General features: G+C 31.5%; 1 protein-coding gene across 1 annotated transcript; it reads left to right on the top strand.

Annotated features, from left to right (window-relative positions):
- Positions 1–245: 245 nt before the first annotated feature.
- Positions 246–8602, top strand: LOC110647540 (serine/threonine-protein kinase GRIK2). Its single transcript, XM_058148258.1, has 13 exons — positions 246–464; positions 713–881; positions 1274–1656; positions 2254–2328; positions 2417–2461; positions 3054–3128; positions 3674–3761; positions 3965–4089; positions 6644–6739; positions 7578–7644; positions 7738–7853; positions 7972–8050; positions 8138–8602. The coding sequence occupies exons 3-13, from the start codon at positions 1339–1341 to the stop codon at positions 8302–8304; spliced, it is 1251 nt and encodes a 416-aa protein (XP_058004241.1). The 5' UTR covers positions 246–464; positions 713–881; positions 1274–1338; the 3' UTR covers positions 8305–8602.
- The last annotated feature ends 8544 nt before the right edge of the window (positions 8603–17146 follow it).

Below are 17146 nucleotides of genomic sequence, written 5' to 3'. Positions count from 1 at the left end.
ATTTTTTAATATTTTTTAATTAATATATTAAAAAAGTAATTTTTTTAATGGAAATTTCAACTTTCAACAGCAATATGGAGTAGGTTCAAAATATCTCTAATTATAAATAAAAAATAAATAAAAATTATTTACCAAAAAGAAAGGAAGAAAAATATCGTTTTCGCGAGAAGATAATTTTCTAAAAATGCGAGGCTAATATTATATTTAAAGGCCCACCCTAACTTCCCCTTAAATTTAGTTACACCCGCCTGTACTTTTTTCAAATTCCAAAATCCCCCTTCTGAAAGCTGACATTTTTCTCTTCAATTCTCTCTTTAGGGTTTTTTGAATCTTCAACAGCTCCTTTTTCTTCCTTCAAACTAGGGCTTTAGATTCCATTCTCTTTCCCTTTGGATCCCAATTTCTCAATTTAGGGTTTTTCAATGCCTGATTTTTGAATGATTCATCGACTTTCTCTTTTGAAGGTATGATATTTTTTTAAACAAGAATTTTAATTCTCATTTTATTTTATTTTTTGTTTTTTAATTTTATTGTAGCTCTAGCTTGTGCTTGATAGCGTCTTAGAAATCTATGTATGTTTGTCTTTTTGTTTCCTTAATTAACCTAATGCTTAACTTTTTCTATTATAAGCGATTATGAATTTCTTTTTTTTTTTGGGTTTTTTTATATAATATATTGATGTAGAAAGGTCAACGTATTCTTGATTTTGCAGGTATAGCCTGTGTCACTTCGATATAAAACTGGAGTTATCAGCATGTTTGGCTTCAACATTAGCAGATTTACAATCATAAGCTTTTTCTTCCATTTGGCTGAATGGCATCCTTTGGAATAGCAAAGATGCATAGGGCTTGAGCCCTCTCTATCCCACTCTTGTATTTCAGGTTTGCTTTTTCTTTTTTAATCCCCTTTTCTTTTGCTTATTTTTTTCAAGTTGGTGAAGTCAGTTGTAGACAATAACCTTTGTATCCGTTCAATTTCTGTACCATTAATGAAAATAATAATGCAAAGCAAAATGTTTTACATGCAAGAAATTTTTACAAAACTAGCATTTGGTGTGTTTTGCCATGTAACTTGCATGGTATGCCACTAATTGTGGATTCATTGTAAGAAAATTTGGTAAGATTTGTTTGTGTGTATAGCATTACTCTTATAAAGAAAACATATTTCATGTCTTGAGCAGGACATCCCCCCTCCTCTTGTTTTAGATAGATTTTATAGATGTGGTTTATGCAATTTGTTTTCTATTAACTTAAGGGGAATGTGTTTTTTGCAGAATTAGGAGTTGATTTTCTTTCGCGGCTGAGAATTTTGGTAACTGCTTTAAAGTTTGAGCTTTTGATGTATCATAAGAACTATTCACTTGCCAGAGTAATGGGCTGTTGTAGCTGTTTTGGGTTCTGGAAGCCCAAACGGAGAACTAGGCCCATTTCTGTGAGGAATCATAATCTCTCCCAGGAGTTTTTGTTGGATGAAGAAATTGATGATGATTATGATGGTTCATATAATGGTGAAATCACTGACACTGCTTATGGAGAGGATGGCGAGTTGCCAACCCGTGTCAAACGTTCAGAGGAGATTTTAAGATTTAGAGAACAGAATGGAATGATTTGCAGGCAATTTCCTGTCAAGGAAACCCAGAGACTTGTTCGCTCTGAGGTAATAGGATTATGTTTTGCACATAATTGCTTCTACTCCTCATTTTACTGTATTGGCTTGATGATCCGAATCACTAAGAAATTCTGTCAATTTGCAAAACTAGTGTAGTCCAATCCCCAGATACATACCCGTATTTGATATTTGCATCTAATACCTAGTAACATATACTTAGGAGACTTGCATATGATTTAATGAATAATACTGCAAAACATTAACTGCTGTTCATCTATCTTTAAGCAGCTTCTTTGCTAATCTCACTGCTGTGTCATGTACTGCATCTGCATGTGCAGGCTTGAGCTGTGGCATGAGTTCTTCCTCTTGTATTCGAATTTAAGTCTTTCCTGCATCCCCTTTCATCACCATGGTCTGGTCCTAACATCCAACAATCATGTGATTTTTATTTAACAAAATAATGTCAGGTTTAACATCTGAAGGTCATATGCATGTCTAACTGCTTATAATCATTTTGTGTGTGTCTTACAATTTTTTATTGAATGCATGGCCTCATAGACTATTGACTTACTAGTGTGCATTGTTGTTTCAATGGCCATTTATCCATCATAACAATGAAATTTGTTTGTTTGAGTGCTTTTGCAGGATGAGGATGGTAATAAGATGGTCAATGAATATGTTCGTGTGGGTAAGATTGGTGCTGGTAGCTATGGCAAAGTGGTAAGTACAACACTGGAAGACACTTCATTTCCTAAATTGGTGTAAGAAATTGATCTGTTAGTTCTTTCTGGCTTTGTTCATTCCACAGGTTTTGTATAGGAGCAGCATAGATGGAAAGAATTATGCAATTAAGGTATTGTTTTTGCCTCAATGCAGAAATTGCTTAAATTTATAGTGAAATCTTTGTCATCCCTCCCCCAACCTTTTACCCAAAATATGGGGGAATGGGATATATATGCTAAAGTTTGGCTAGTCTCATTTCTCCACGTATATGTGATGTGAGGTTATCTAGGATTGAATTAATTTTAAGAATTTGGCAGTATGCTTCTGAATCATGTATAGTTTTTAAGGCACAAGGCACATTAATGTGTAAAAGGGTCTTTGGTGTGAGGGACGACCCTTTGGGAGGTAGGCACAAAAATAGTAAACTTTGCTAGAAAATTCAAAATTAACATTGTATATTCATAGGAAACTATTTTGCGCCTAAAACTTCCTTTTTGTTTTAACAAGCATGTGTTTCATGTAGGATCCAAAGGAAACTGGAAAAAGAGAGTAAAAAATAGAGGATCTAATTGAATAATATGGAGAAGGAATTACTAATAGTGTTGAATTGCAGATATAGAATCAGCGTTTAACTTGATTTTTGGTATCATTTTTTCATTTTGCACTACTGACACTGAAAGTTTTCACTTGATTACCATATGATTTTGAATTTTTTATTGCAGGCTTTTCATAAGTCTCATTTATTGAAACTGCGGGTTGCACCTTCTGAGACTGCAATGAGCGATGTTCTTCGTGAGGTATCTGCTTACTGCCTTGTTGTCTAATATCAATGCAGTGGTAAATTGCATAGTGAATGTTATCTTTTGGCGATCTCTCTCTGTCTCTCTCTCTCTTTTTTTTTCCTGCCCTGATAGTTGCTATACTATAGTTCGTTGATGTAAATGTTGAGAAAAGATGCCCCTTGATGTGCTCTCTCTCTCTCTCTCTCTCTCTCTCTCTCTCTCTCTCTCTCTCTCTCTCTCTCTCTCTCACTGCATTTTTATTTTTTATTTACCCATTATACATGCGTGTGTGTGTGTGTGTGTGCGCGCGCTTGCTTGATCTTATATTGTAGCTAGCGCATAAGGTTTTTAATGAGAATAGCTACAACATCCAGTAGACGTATTTTTACTGCCTCAGATTTTGACATTCCATTTTTAAGAGCTTGGTACTTCCCCCTTTTATAGCTGTTTCTTCCATGTTCATAATATATTTGATAACCTGTTTAGTTACATCATATACAGTTTAACTATTGTTAGATGAAGTTACAAATTCAAGTGTTTTTTGGCCGCTATTGTTGCAGGTTTTAATCATGAAAATGTTGGACCATCCTAATATTGTCAATCTCATTGAGGTGATTGATGACCCAAACACAGATCACTTCTACATGGGTATTTAAAACTACATTCTTTCTACTTGTTCTGTTTTTATCTGAGCATGCTTATCATCTGTACCTTTTATGTTTTTTTCCGAGCATGCTCATCATCTGTGTGCTCAATTATATGATCCTGATTTTTTTTCCTGTTTATTCATATTTATGAAGAGTTATCTTATTACTCTCATGATTAACTGCATATGCATTTCCCTTTTCCAGTTCTTGAATATGTAGATGGAAAATGGGTTTGGGAAGGTTCTGGTCCTCCTGGTGGAATTGGAGAAAATACTGCTAGAAAGTACCTGCGGGATATTGTATCTGGGTTAATGTATCTCCATGCCCATGTATGATCTTGATACACTTCATGCAATATTTCCTTGACTGAATTACTTGTCTGCATGCTTACTTTTTGCAGAAGCAACCTTCTTGTGAATTTGCATCCAGTTATATGTTTGATCATTTATCATGCAATAAACGTAAGAATGATGCCGTTGCCTTAGGAGTCTTGAAAGGATTTAGGGAATGGTTTTGGAAACCCATGTGACTTGTGGTGTAGAACAAAGAGGAACAAGGAATAAATCCTTAAGGAAAAAGAGAACTAATTCTCAAATTGTATTATTTTCAATTACTAATCATATACTCAAAACTAATAATAATATAAGATTTAGCCCTATTTATAGAGCATACAACCCTAATCAATTTAAGAATATAAACCCTAATTTATTATAATTCGGAATACTAAATAAAATAAACTTCCTAACTAAAATATTAATATAATTTCTAAACAATAAAAACTCTTTAAATTTACTAGTTCTATAATAATTAAAATTCCTAAGTAGAATTCTCTTCCCATATTGCATTATTTTCCTCTGGTTGGAAAAAACTTGTGCTTGAGTCTTGAAGTGCTGAAGGATCACAAACCAAATGCGGAGAATACACAGTACAATCTTCTTGGACAATAGCAACAAGATTGACTTGAAGAAGTTTATGGTCTCTTTTGTATTCCTAGAAACATCTAGATAGTTAAAATCAATTAGAATAATAGTTGAAAGGCTCTTTAACTAGGTAGGATCTTCAATTTTCATTGACTACATGACTTTATTGTCTTCGATCTCCATCGAGGTCTCTGAGACTTGATTGACTGGAACTTATTGATTCGCATGCTGCATTGACTTGTTGACATGGAAGCATGTCTTTAGATGATCACCTGCTTTTCAATTCTATGATATTGAATGAACAGTAGAGTTGCTTATCACAGAAACGAAAAGAAATTAAATCTGAAATCTTGATCATCATGTGAAAATTAGCTTATTTGAACTTCATAGTGGTCCTAACTGATTGTTGTGACATCTTGAGTATCTAAAATTGTGTGTGCACGCACACACACAAAATGAAGGAGAATATGTTCTTTAGGATAGAGGTAACCCAGGTACATAATTTCTCTAATGATGCCTTTTGTCACAATTAATGATAAAGTTCGCACTTGAAGGTCAAAACTCCTACTATTTTTCAAGTGAAAAGCAAAGTTTGTGCCAACTGGTGCTAACACCTTTATTTTAGGCTAGAAGAATGGCAAAAAAGAGAGGAAAGAAGAAGAGAAAAAGAGGAAGAGGGGGGGGGGGGGGGGGGGGCGGGCGAGGCCACAGGGATCCCCATTTTAAATTTATAAATTTATTATTATTATTAAAAAATATATATTTTATATTTTTAAAATAGTATATGCATTTTATTTTAAATTTTAAATATTATTAGTTGGTCATTAAGAAAAACTAATAAAATTGAGTAATAAATCATTATTTAAAGCAAAATAATATTTTTACATTTATATAACTCAAAATTTTAAGGGAAAATCACTATTTAATCTCTGCATTTTAACGAAAGTAATTATTTAGTCTCTTTATTTTGAAAAATATACTATTCAGTCCTTTTATTTTTTAGTTTGTGAACTTTTTAGTCCCTTCCCATTATTTTAAATCAATTTTTTCCCAACTCAATTATATAGTCCTTGCAATTTGAATAATACAATTATTTAGTCCCGTAATTTTAAATCTATCGGTTATTTAGCTCCTATTGTAAGTATTCTTTTTCTTTTGATTAACTTGACTAACAAAAAAGTTAATGAGAGGGGCTAAATAATTCATTGACTAAAAATAGGGGGCCTAACTAGTGTATTTTTCACAATAGAGGGACTAAGTAGTTAATTTTGTTAAAATGCAGAGACTAAATAATAGTTTTCCTTAATTTTAATTAAAAAAAAAAATTTTTTTTGAAGTTACGGTAAAATTGAAGTGGGGATCGGGGTGGGGACAGATTCGACTTGGGGATTGATCAGGTATTGCCACGTATATTTGAGGTACCCAAATCTGCATGTATATATATTTCAAGGGTAGTTCTTATAGTTTTGCTAATTTTCAATAGATTGCTTATCGTCTTCCTTGCACCTATGGCATTGGCTAGTAATTGTGAAATCTAATTTTATTTGGGTCTGATCAATGAAGAGTTCTGTGGCTCATTCAGGTTATCTGTTAGGACAGAAATTTCACTTCACAATCATGTCTTTAGCTGCTTTTGATTTCTGCAGTTGCAATATTATCCTCACCATCAGAGCACTGTCTTTATTAAATAATTGATCCTGGTAAACTTTGCAAGATTGGGAGAGAAGAGTACAAGTAAATATTTCTGTTATAGATCTATGACTCATGAACTCCGTTAGAGATATATAGAAATTATGTATGCGAATTAGCTTTGTTACTTATTTTTATGTTTCAGTCGAGATATTCTGCAAAAGTTGTGTTTGTATTTCGTTTTTTACGTAGTATCTTCTCCCCTGTGATGGACAGAGAAGTTGATATATGTATACATTGCTGAACTGCATTTCTTTTCCTTGTTTGTTAACAGAATATAGTGCATGGTGATATTAAACCTGATAATCTGTTGGTTACTCGTTCGGGTACTGTGAAGATTGGAGATTTTAGTGTTAGCCAAGTATTTGAGGTAATAGAATTGCTCCCCTCTTAATTTATTTCAAAAATAACTGGTTAATATGGAAACAAGATCTGTGGCGATATTCTTCATGTTGTTATTGTAGTTTAGAAACCTAAACCAGACTGGCCAGTTAAGCTGCTTAAATCAGGAACTGGCCAAGTTTCTGGTTGAGGTGTGGTTCAAACCCAGAAATGGTCAAACCACAGTTCTAGTTGGTTTAGATAGGTCCAACTGGTTGGGTGGGTTAGTCTTTGATCTTCATACGAAAAAGAATTTTGAATTTGGCAACACCAGGTCTTGAATCCAAGACCATTATCATTTTCCATAAGTTCACATATCACCAAGACATGAGAGTTTGATACTAGGATGGAAATAGGGTGATCTGCTTTGCAATTATTAGTGTACATGTTTTATAGGTTCGTTTGATTGATGCTGCATCTTGTGGGCATGCATTGTACTCTAATTAAAGACGTGTTTCTTGCTACTATGGTACCAAAATATTAATGACTAAGCAAAAAAATATTGTATACATGTAAAATAAACATAAAGTCTTTGACCCAAGTATGGGTTTTTTTGAATTCCTGTTTTAGGTGTACAGCAGCAGTATAGCCTGAGCTCAGTCAAAATACAGAGCCTCAATTTCTAACTCCAGTTTAAGTGGAGATAATCAGTATCTGGTCATTATCAACAGAACCTCAGTGTTTATGCTTATCATGGATCCATGTATATTAGCTGAACAATTTTTTTGTGGTCCAGTTCATTGGAACAGTGATTAATGCTTGCTCCCTGTATAGTGAGAAATGAATAATGGGATATTATGACAATTAATGTACTTTTTGTTGTGCAGGGTGATAATGATGAGCTTCGGCGATCTCCTGGGACACCTGTTTTCACAGCACCTGAGTGCTGTCTAGGTTAGGTTTCTAAGCTGATAAATGCTAGTAGTGATGCTTAAACTTGTAGGATTGATCTCTTTATGGTTCCTGGATTTTTCTCCTAAACAACAGGGCTGACCTACCATGGCAAAGCTGCTGACACATGGGCAGTGGGAGTGACTTTATACTGTATGATTCTTGGACAATACCCATTTCTTGGAGAAACTCTGCAGGATACATATGACAAGGCAAGCAAATTATGCTTTCTTTTTCCCTTGCAGAAGTTGGTCTTTTTCATCTGTGCTTTAATAAATGTTTGACAAGAGATTCTGTTCCCCACCTTTTTATTTTTTCTATTTTCTCCAGATTGTTAATAACCCTTTAGTGCTCCCGAATGAAATGAACTCGCAGCTGAAGGATTTACTTGAAGGACTTCTTTGCAAAGGTGGGTGATATTTATTCCTTTTCAGCCATGATTGCCTTTCTTTTTCCTTGGATCTCTGTTCTGAATTGAAAATTGTCTTTTTTGCAGACCCAAAGCAAAGGATGACATTAGATTCTGTAGCAAGTCATAATTGGGTCATTGGAGAAGATGGGCCAATTCCACAGCATCTATGCTGGTGCAAGCGTAATAGCCTTCAAACGAAATTCGAAACACACATGACCCTCATTGAATCCGATGAGACTCGTACTGACTAAGAATTGTTTCCAAGTATGGATTTTTTTTTTCCATGTATAGTAGGAAACCCAGGATTCTCTTTCATTTTGTTTTACTTTTTAAATTTGGCTTATCAAATATGAATGGAGACCAGTTTTTAGCAAAGTTTTCTGGAATATATGAGATTTGAGAGACAGTTTTCATGCTGGTGATTGAGCTTTTGAATGAAACAGAAGAATATGTAGGTCCTTGGGATAAGTTTCCATTAATATTTTTTCTTGTGTATTTGACCTGATATTGGGAATATGATATTTGAGGTGAGTTTTTGTCTGTAGAAAACCTGTTGTTTATTCTTTCTTTTTAGAGCCTTCACTCTGTTGTATGTTGTTTGTTCTGGTAGTTGGATCCATGATGAGAAGCTTTGGACTGATGCCCACCTACCTTTGTACAGATGAAGGGAGCCCAACATACCAAGAATATTAAAAATATTTACTTTTAATTGTTATTTTTAAATTTATTGGTAATAAACATATAAAATTATATTGTTTTGAACAATAAAGGTTAAATGATTTATTTATTAAAGATAAAAATATTTTTCTTAAAAAATAAAAAGTGAGAAATATGAAAAAGAAAGGAAAAAAAATAAATGGCAGCCCATTTAGAGAGAAGTAATTTGAAGACTGAAGAATCTTTTGGGGTAATAAGCTCAATGAAAATCATAAGGCAGAAGAGATTCTTTTGAGGGGGGAAGTAAATTCCGGAGTTAAGTACAGAAAGAAAGAAAGAAAGACTTGTTCATGCAGAAGCAGAAGCAGGTCTCTTCTTTTGTTGTCAGAAGACTTTCTTTCCCAATCTGAGAACCCCACTAGGATTTTCTGATTGTGCACAGAAAAAGAAAGGTACGTTTGTATAGTCCTCTGTTGTTTGAGTGGAGCCCTTCCATCAATCTTTGCACCACCTGGCGTGGCCCCTTCCACAATTCTTGACCCATCTGGGCTCTCCCTTTTTGCCCTTCCTGCCTGGGCTGCAATGTGGGGATTCCGTTCCCTTTCTAAACCCTGCAATTGAGGCTGGAAGATAAAAATACTTAAAAAAAAATTAATATTATTAAAAAAATAATTTAATTATTTTATGACTTTTATAATTAAAATATATTAAATTTAAATTAACTTTTAACACATTTTAATTAATATATTTAAAATGATACTTTAACAATGCCTATAAAGAATTGGTTCACTTGATAAAAACGATATATCCAATCTAATAGGTCTTAAATTTAAACAAAATAATTTATTATTTTTCTTAATTAATAATTTATTACTGTATGTATTATTTTTTTTAATTATTTTTCTTAAATTTAAACAAAATAATTTATTATTTTTCTTAATTAATAATTTATTATTGTATGTTAATAAAAGATGGAGTTGAAGAAATATATGGAGCAAGTGCAGGAAAAGTTATGAAAATGTACTGAGTGTTGTACTTGTTAGATCTTAATTCAATAAGAACCTGGAGATCACTCTGAAACACTTCAGTACTTGGTTGCCCTTTTTTACATTTTTATTTATTTATTTTGAAAAGTAGCTTTTTTTGACCTTTTGATGAGCTGGAAATTATTTTTAAATTATATTTCACATAAATTTAATTTCATGGATCCAAATATATATATATATATATATATATATATATATATATATATATATATATATATATATATATAAAGATTGTTAAGCTTATCATAAAATTTATTAATTATAAAATTAATGTTAAAAATATCAGCTATTTTTTAAAATATATAATTAAGAAAATTTTATTTTATTTTTTTTATGTATTTTTAAGTTTTTAGGATATATAGACGTAATGATAATGGGTAAATGATTTAATAATTTAAATAATTAAGGGTATGTTTGGTATTACTATTAAAAATATTGTTAAAAAATTATTTTTTTAAATATATAAATTAAAAAGTATTAAAAAATAATATAAAATTAAATTTGATAAGTTTTAATCATAAGAATATAAAAATAACAAAATAGCTTTTTTTAATTTTTTTAATAACATTTAAAATAATAATTTTATTCAAAAAAGTAGTTTGGACCCTTTAAATTTAATATCAAACAAACACTAAATTAATAATGAATTTTAATAATAAAATGAACCAAAATAGACCATGAGAGTAATTAAATTTAAATATTAAAAGAGAAATACTTGATTTATGGGAGAATTATTGTCTAATCTATGATATGGATTAGGGTTTTGAGAGGCGATGGTTTTCAATAAGTGAATCGGATCTTGAATATATTCGAATTTATAATCAGATCGGATAAGGAATTTATAATCAATTGAGCTTGTGTATATTTTTATTACAAAATATATATTTTTTATTTCATAATATTATTTTATTACAAATTTTATTACCTTTTTACTTTCATACTTTCTGTAAACACTGCTGTCGGAGCATATCTGTTCAATTCCAGAAATTCTGCAGCATATTCATCTACAGACCTGTCATTCTGCCTTAAGGCCTCAAAGGCCCACTGCTTTTGATCTCTGAAACTTTCTGGCACAAACCTGTTGATAAACAAATCCACAAACTGGGTAATATGTAGTCATACATCTATTGTCTAGGCATAGGCTCCATGACATGCTGCACATACTCTATGAGCCTCCTATCAGTCAACTGTAACTCCATCCTTGCCCGTTTGCAGGAATCCAAAAATCGATAGGTATCGTCTGACACATCATAAGTACCAGGCGCCAATTTCTTGAAATTAATTATCTGTTTGTAAGGTTCCCCCTTGGTGCAGTGGACTGCTGCTGTTGGGGAGGGTGGACTATATACTGTGCTATCATATCGATGGTTCTCTGCAAACCAGCTAGAGTAGCTGCCATTGGGTCCATGGGACCCTGTGCCATAAAAGATTGATCATAAACTGGTGGCAGCTGCTCTTCTACTTGAGCAGCTTTAGGCCTCTTACCCCGCCTCCTCGGGGCAGGCACCTCATCCTATGCAGACACCTCGTCAGGCACATCTGGTTCTGGTGCAGTGACAGCTCTCCTATTTCTACTTATTTTCCTGAAATTCAACGGCATTAGCCCACAAAATTTCAAAATGGCATGTTATATAACTCTATAGACTCATATTTATACACAATTATATAAGACAGAAACTATAAGCAAAGATGATAATGCAAGACGAATGTGGACCCTATTTTCTGCATGTGACTCCTAGTAGACTCTTTCCAACACTTTAGACAAATATTTCCTATAAATCTAGAGCCTAAGCTCTGATACCACATTTGTCACGACTCAACCTATGAGCCGAACCGGTACTAGGACCTGAGCCAGCCTAAAGCCGCTGAGGCCCGTAGTAAGCCTAACTATTTTTCAACCCAACTCTAAGGCCCATTTGGGCCCAATTTCAAGAATTCAACCGGACAGAGTCCGGCAATAAAATAAACCTTTTAACGATGAGTTTTTGAATCACCCGACTTGTAAACACAATATATAATCAATTGGGGAGCTCAGCTCACCCTTCACATACTCATAGTAACATAAAGTCAAATGGGAGCTCAGCTCCTTCATCGAGTCTAACATACATGCATATAATAAGTTTACAGGTCCAGTATGGCAAATTATATTACAGACCCATATCAAATAAATATTTCTAACACATGCGGAAACTCTAGGAGTTAACAGAATTATACAAATATTACAGACATTAATAGACAATATGCGAAGAAGAAAAATAGGTTAACCACAACAATAATCTTCCTATAGCCTTGAAAAATAATGAATAGGAGTAAGCGTTTGACTCAGAGAGTAAAATATCAATTTTAACCATAATCTCTATAGCTATCTAAAGCTAATGCAGCATGTGGAGTGAAATGCAACATCGTCATAAATTTCATAAAAATCACATCAAAAAGGCAATCTGGAGCACTCACACACCCAACACTATCAAACAATACATATATGGGAGTTGATCTCTTATACAGCCCTCTTAATCCAACCTCTACCAGCGAAAATCTCAAGCCGGACTTTCGCTTAATAAACCAATACGGGGTCCCAGCGAAGAACTCAAGCCGTGTCTACTCCGAAGGATCGAGTCCCAGCGAAGATCTCAAGCCGTGTCAACCTGTTTTGTCCATATCCAACACTATACCACACGCATGCCAACGCGCACACACTGCTCCAAATCACCACAAACAATATCCATGGCACTTCAACATTTACAAATGCAATGTAAAATGTGCTTAGTGTTTAACTACATAGATACATACATATAAGTGATGCATAGGCATGCTGGAACATATAATAATATTGAAATTATAATAAAATTAATATTTTACTCACAGACTCAACCGAAGTCACTGTGGCGGTTGGGCGGAGGAGAAAAGCTGTCCCGGCTCACCTGACAATTTTTATTATAATTATTTAGTACATTTGACTCAATAAAAGCTAAGAAAAAGACCAAAGATATCCTAAGTCATGTCGAAAATCCGGCAGAGTCTCTCCCTATACCTATGACCTACCCAACTTGCAAAAGGGCTTAAAATGCACTTCTATATCCACAAACCATACACTCACAACTCAATCACATCACACAGCCCCTCCTGGGCCCATCCAAACAGTTATCAATCATAATATATAAAATTACAGTTTAATCCTCATAATTTAACCATTTTGCAAAAACTACCCAAATGAGTTCTAAAAATTCTAAAACTTTGCCCCGTGGTCCTTAGCATCATTACTAAGCTAATGTAAAAGGAATTATAATTTTCTGAGCTACCACGAATATTTTATGAATTTTTATTCTAATTCAAGCACTAGAAAATTAAGAAAAAGCAAGGTTCGGGTTTATCTATGCCGATTCCGACTCTAGGGATGCGCTCGGGACATCTGACAATAGTGGGGTAGCCAAAATCTCGACCCAATTCTAAGACTTTTTCAGTAGCTGTCTGTCTGGCTAGAAATTTACAGACCTGGGCAACCGTCAAATTTCCGTGAATTGAAGGTACCTACATGAAGCCCACAACACGGGGGTTAGTATATAATTTTTACAAAATTTTCTAAGCTCATTTAGTATTTGGAAAAACACTACGAAGTTTCGTGGGACCCACCGAAAAATGATGTCAGAAAATTTTGAAATTTATATAGCTGTGAAGCTCTCGACAAGTATAGCGCTATGGTACTCTTGGTTTTCTCGTGGGATTCACGGTTTGCGAGAAATCTGGCCCAAAAGTCGAAATAGACTAAAACTTCCCAGACAAAAATTGGGCAAACCGCTCAATGAATTTTGGTGTTCTTAGTGTCTATGGAAAACTCTCGGGGTTTAGATGAGTTTAGACACAAGATCCGGCCCAAACGGTGGCCGGATCGGCCTAATTTCGGCTTGGAAGCTAAAACGGTGCACGCACGCAGGTGGGTTTTCGCGCGCGTTTTCCGCCGGCCTGGGACGTCGACCGGCCATGGGGAGGCACCGAGGCGGCGCGTCGGTGAGGTGGGGAGGGCTGGGTGGCAGTGGCGCGGTGTGGGGAGGAGGCAGGAGAGAGAAAATGGGAGAGAGAGAAAGGGCGACGGGAACGCACGGGGGAGAAGAAAAAGGAGAAGAAGGCCGGTCCTATCCAATCCGGTTCGATTCAGTCGGTCCGATTCAAGATATAAATTTTTTTTGTATTTTTACTTTACCTTGGGACCAAAAACAAAGTCCAAAAATTCCAAAAAAATTCTAGAAAACTCAAAAAAATTCATAGAATCCAAATATATTTTTAGTTTTGTCATGTGGTTTTTAATTTAATTTTTAAAATTCATCAAAGTTTTATATTTTCAGAAAATCGAACCCGATTTCTAAAATCTGAAAAATTTTAAATAATTTCCTAAAATTTAAATAAAATAAAATATTAATATTTACTCATAAAATAATAAATTTAAAAATTAGGGGTGTTCATAAATATTGAAATTTCAATATTTAATAATAGTATTTTAAATTGAAATTTTTCATGTAAAATTTAAAATAGAATATTAAAATATACGTAAATATAACCTAATTATAAATGTTAAAAGTTTGATTTTAAATAATTCAAATTCAATCAATTAAATTTATTTATTAATATATATTTTTAATTAATTTTTAATAATTTATTAATTGAATCATTTGCCAGCTGATTAAATCAATAACTGAATTTTTTTCAAATCAACCTTTAAAACTAAAAATAGTCCAATCTCACACTTAATTTTTTTTATTTATTATTTATTTAAACAGTACTTTTAATTTATATATTATATTATGTCCATTCATACTTTGACACATTACGGTTTATAGATGATTTAGGTTTCGTTTATTTCACGAAAAATAATTTATATATATATAATTTTTTTAAAAATATATTTTTCATGAAAATATTTTTTATCATTTGATTATAATGTTAAATTAATATTATGTATTTATGCTAGATATTTATAAGTATTTTTATATTTTAAAAGATTATTAAAGTCTAAAAAATAAAAAAATAACTTTCATTCTTGAGAAGAGAAAGTTATTTCCCTTAAAAATAACTTAATTTTTCTTTTAACTGAAAAAATAATATTTAAAAAAAATATTATTCATGAAATAAACTGAATTTTAATTATTAAAAAATAAAATTTGAGAATTCATATTTATGTTTTGTTTGAGAAAGGGATGGGAGAGCAAAAAAGTAGATGAAAGAATAATAAATGAATTCTCATCCATACCATTTACCAACTTCTTTAATTAAAGTGAAAAATTAGATGAGAAATAGATATCATAATTAATTTTTTATAGGTATATTTGTTTATTAGGCATGATTAAAAAGATATGATTTTTTAAATTAAATTTATTAGAATTAGAAAAATAAAAAAAAATTAAAAAATAAACAGTATGGGCATTGATATGAAAGTTAGGTTTTAAAAGTAGACTAAAATCACATGTTTCATGTTTAGAATAGATTAGATGCAAATTGGTCAACCCATGGACTGGGCATGTGATAGAGAGTCAATTTCTATCATCTCTTTGTCTGCTGATGCTAACATGAATTTTCCTCTTCATGAGTTTATGGCCAAAAGCACTTTGTATTAATTCCTTTTTCCAATTTTCTTCCTTAGCATGTGATGCCCTCTTTTGAATTTTCATGGTCTAACTTTAATCTTCTTCCCATTAATTAATTAATATCACAAAATATATATTAAATCCATTTAAAATAAATTATTTATAAAAAAAAATTAAAAAAGAATTCTCATATAATTTTATTTCTTTTAAAATGAAAAATTTTTTAAATTAAAAAAATAAATTTTTATTCTAAATATGAGAAATAATAAAAAAAATTAATTAAATTGAAATTTCATAAAATTTTACATTCCAAATAGGGGATAAAATCATTCAATTAATGATATATTGATTGAGTAAATAAATTAAAAATTTTAAAATTATATAATAAAATAATTAAAATTTTTATTTTAATTTATAACTCTTATTAAAGAGAGTTAAAAAAGAATTTAATGACTTCCATTTAAATTGTACATTCATTATCAATTTAATTTTAATTTAAAACTTATATCTTTATCATATTAATGTCAATTTTTTAGAAAGTATGAAAAGGTTTTTTTAATATATAGTGCTCTAAATTAGATCATAATTTTTAATATTAATATTATTAATTATAAATATTATTTTATTAATTAAATGAATTAAAAAAAATTAAAATTCAATGTTCATATGTCTCTATGCCCTATAAAGAAATTTTTTTTCTCTATTTTTTTTTTCATGACAAACACTTTATTTATGTATTTTTTAAGAAACCACAAAGGCATATGATGCAAAGAAAAGTTGTTAAGTAGAACCCACAAAGAAGTATCAAAGATAATCAACAATGACTTTAATAAAAGCCATATATATATATATATATATATATATATATATATATATATATATATATATATATATATATATATAAAGAAGTGGGGTTCTACCAAAAAAAAAATTAAGAATCATGGTGTAGTAATTAAATGGGTTCAATGACCTGCATGTGATGTTGTTGATCACCTTTCATCACTATCTAAAATTATTTCTTCCTCTTTCATGTGATTTTGTTGAAACCAATATAAATATAGGCATTCACTTTCACATGGATTTTGATAGGGTATCTACTCATGAAATTGGTGTTGTTCATCTAAAGTATATGAGCTGTTGCCCATCATTTGCCTCATACATTAAAAGCACAAAGGAACAAATATGGTAGAGGGGATAGATTGAGGAAATGAGCCCAACAACTCTTAAGTTAATGCCTCACTAAAGCTCTCTAGCTCTCTCACTTTCTCTCTTCTCTTTTTGCATACATCAATAGAATGAACCCAACAACTCTCTAAGTTCAAAATACTTAGAATTGCCTCATTTTTTATACAGTCAAGAGTCAAAACTCTTTTTTTTTTTTTTTTTTAATTATTCTAAGGCTCCATTTGTCTTATAGAAAATATTTTTTACATTTTTTTGCGTTTGAGGTACTCAGAAAAATGAGTCAATAGAAAATATTTTTCTAGTTAAAGGAAAAACTAAATTATTTTTAAGAAAAATGACTTTTTTTTAAAAAAAAAAATCATTTTATATTTTATAAATTTTAATAATCTTATTGAAATATATAAATATTTATACATATATGATATAAATATATACCATTAATTTAACATTGCAATCAAATATTGGAATGAAAAACATTATTCATATATATTATTTTTTTATAAAATAAACAGAACCTAAATGCTGTTAAAAAAAGTAATTTGGAAAAAACTATGTTTTTATGAATAAAACTTATCAAATTTAAATTTTAAATTATTTTTAATACTCTTTAATTAATATATTTATTTTTT

This window comes from Hevea brasiliensis, chromosome 6 (genome assembly GCF_030052815.1).
Source record: "Hevea brasiliensis isolate MT/VB/25A 57/8 chromosome 6, ASM3005281v1, whole genome shotgun sequence".
Taxonomy (NCBI): Eukaryota; Viridiplantae; Streptophyta; class Magnoliopsida; order Malpighiales; family Euphorbiaceae; genus Hevea; species Hevea brasiliensis.
This window is presented reverse-complemented; position numbering and strand designations above follow the sequence as displayed.

What these genes read in the sequence shown, in the direction of transcription:
- LOC110647540 (XM_058148258.1), top strand. Translation starts at nt 1,339, where the DNA reads ATGTATCATAAGAACTATTCACTTGCCAGAGTAATGGGCTGTTGTAGC. An exon ending in AGAGACTTGTTCGCTCTGAG is followed by an intron (nt 1,657 to 2,253) that starts GTAATAGGATTA and finishes GTGCTTTTGCAG; the next exon opens with GATGAGGATGGTAATAAGAT. An exon ending in TGAAGGACTTCTTTGCAAAG is followed by an intron (nt 8,051 to 8,137) that starts GTGGGTGATATT and finishes TCTTTTTTGCAG; the next exon opens with ACCCAAAGCAAAGGATGACA.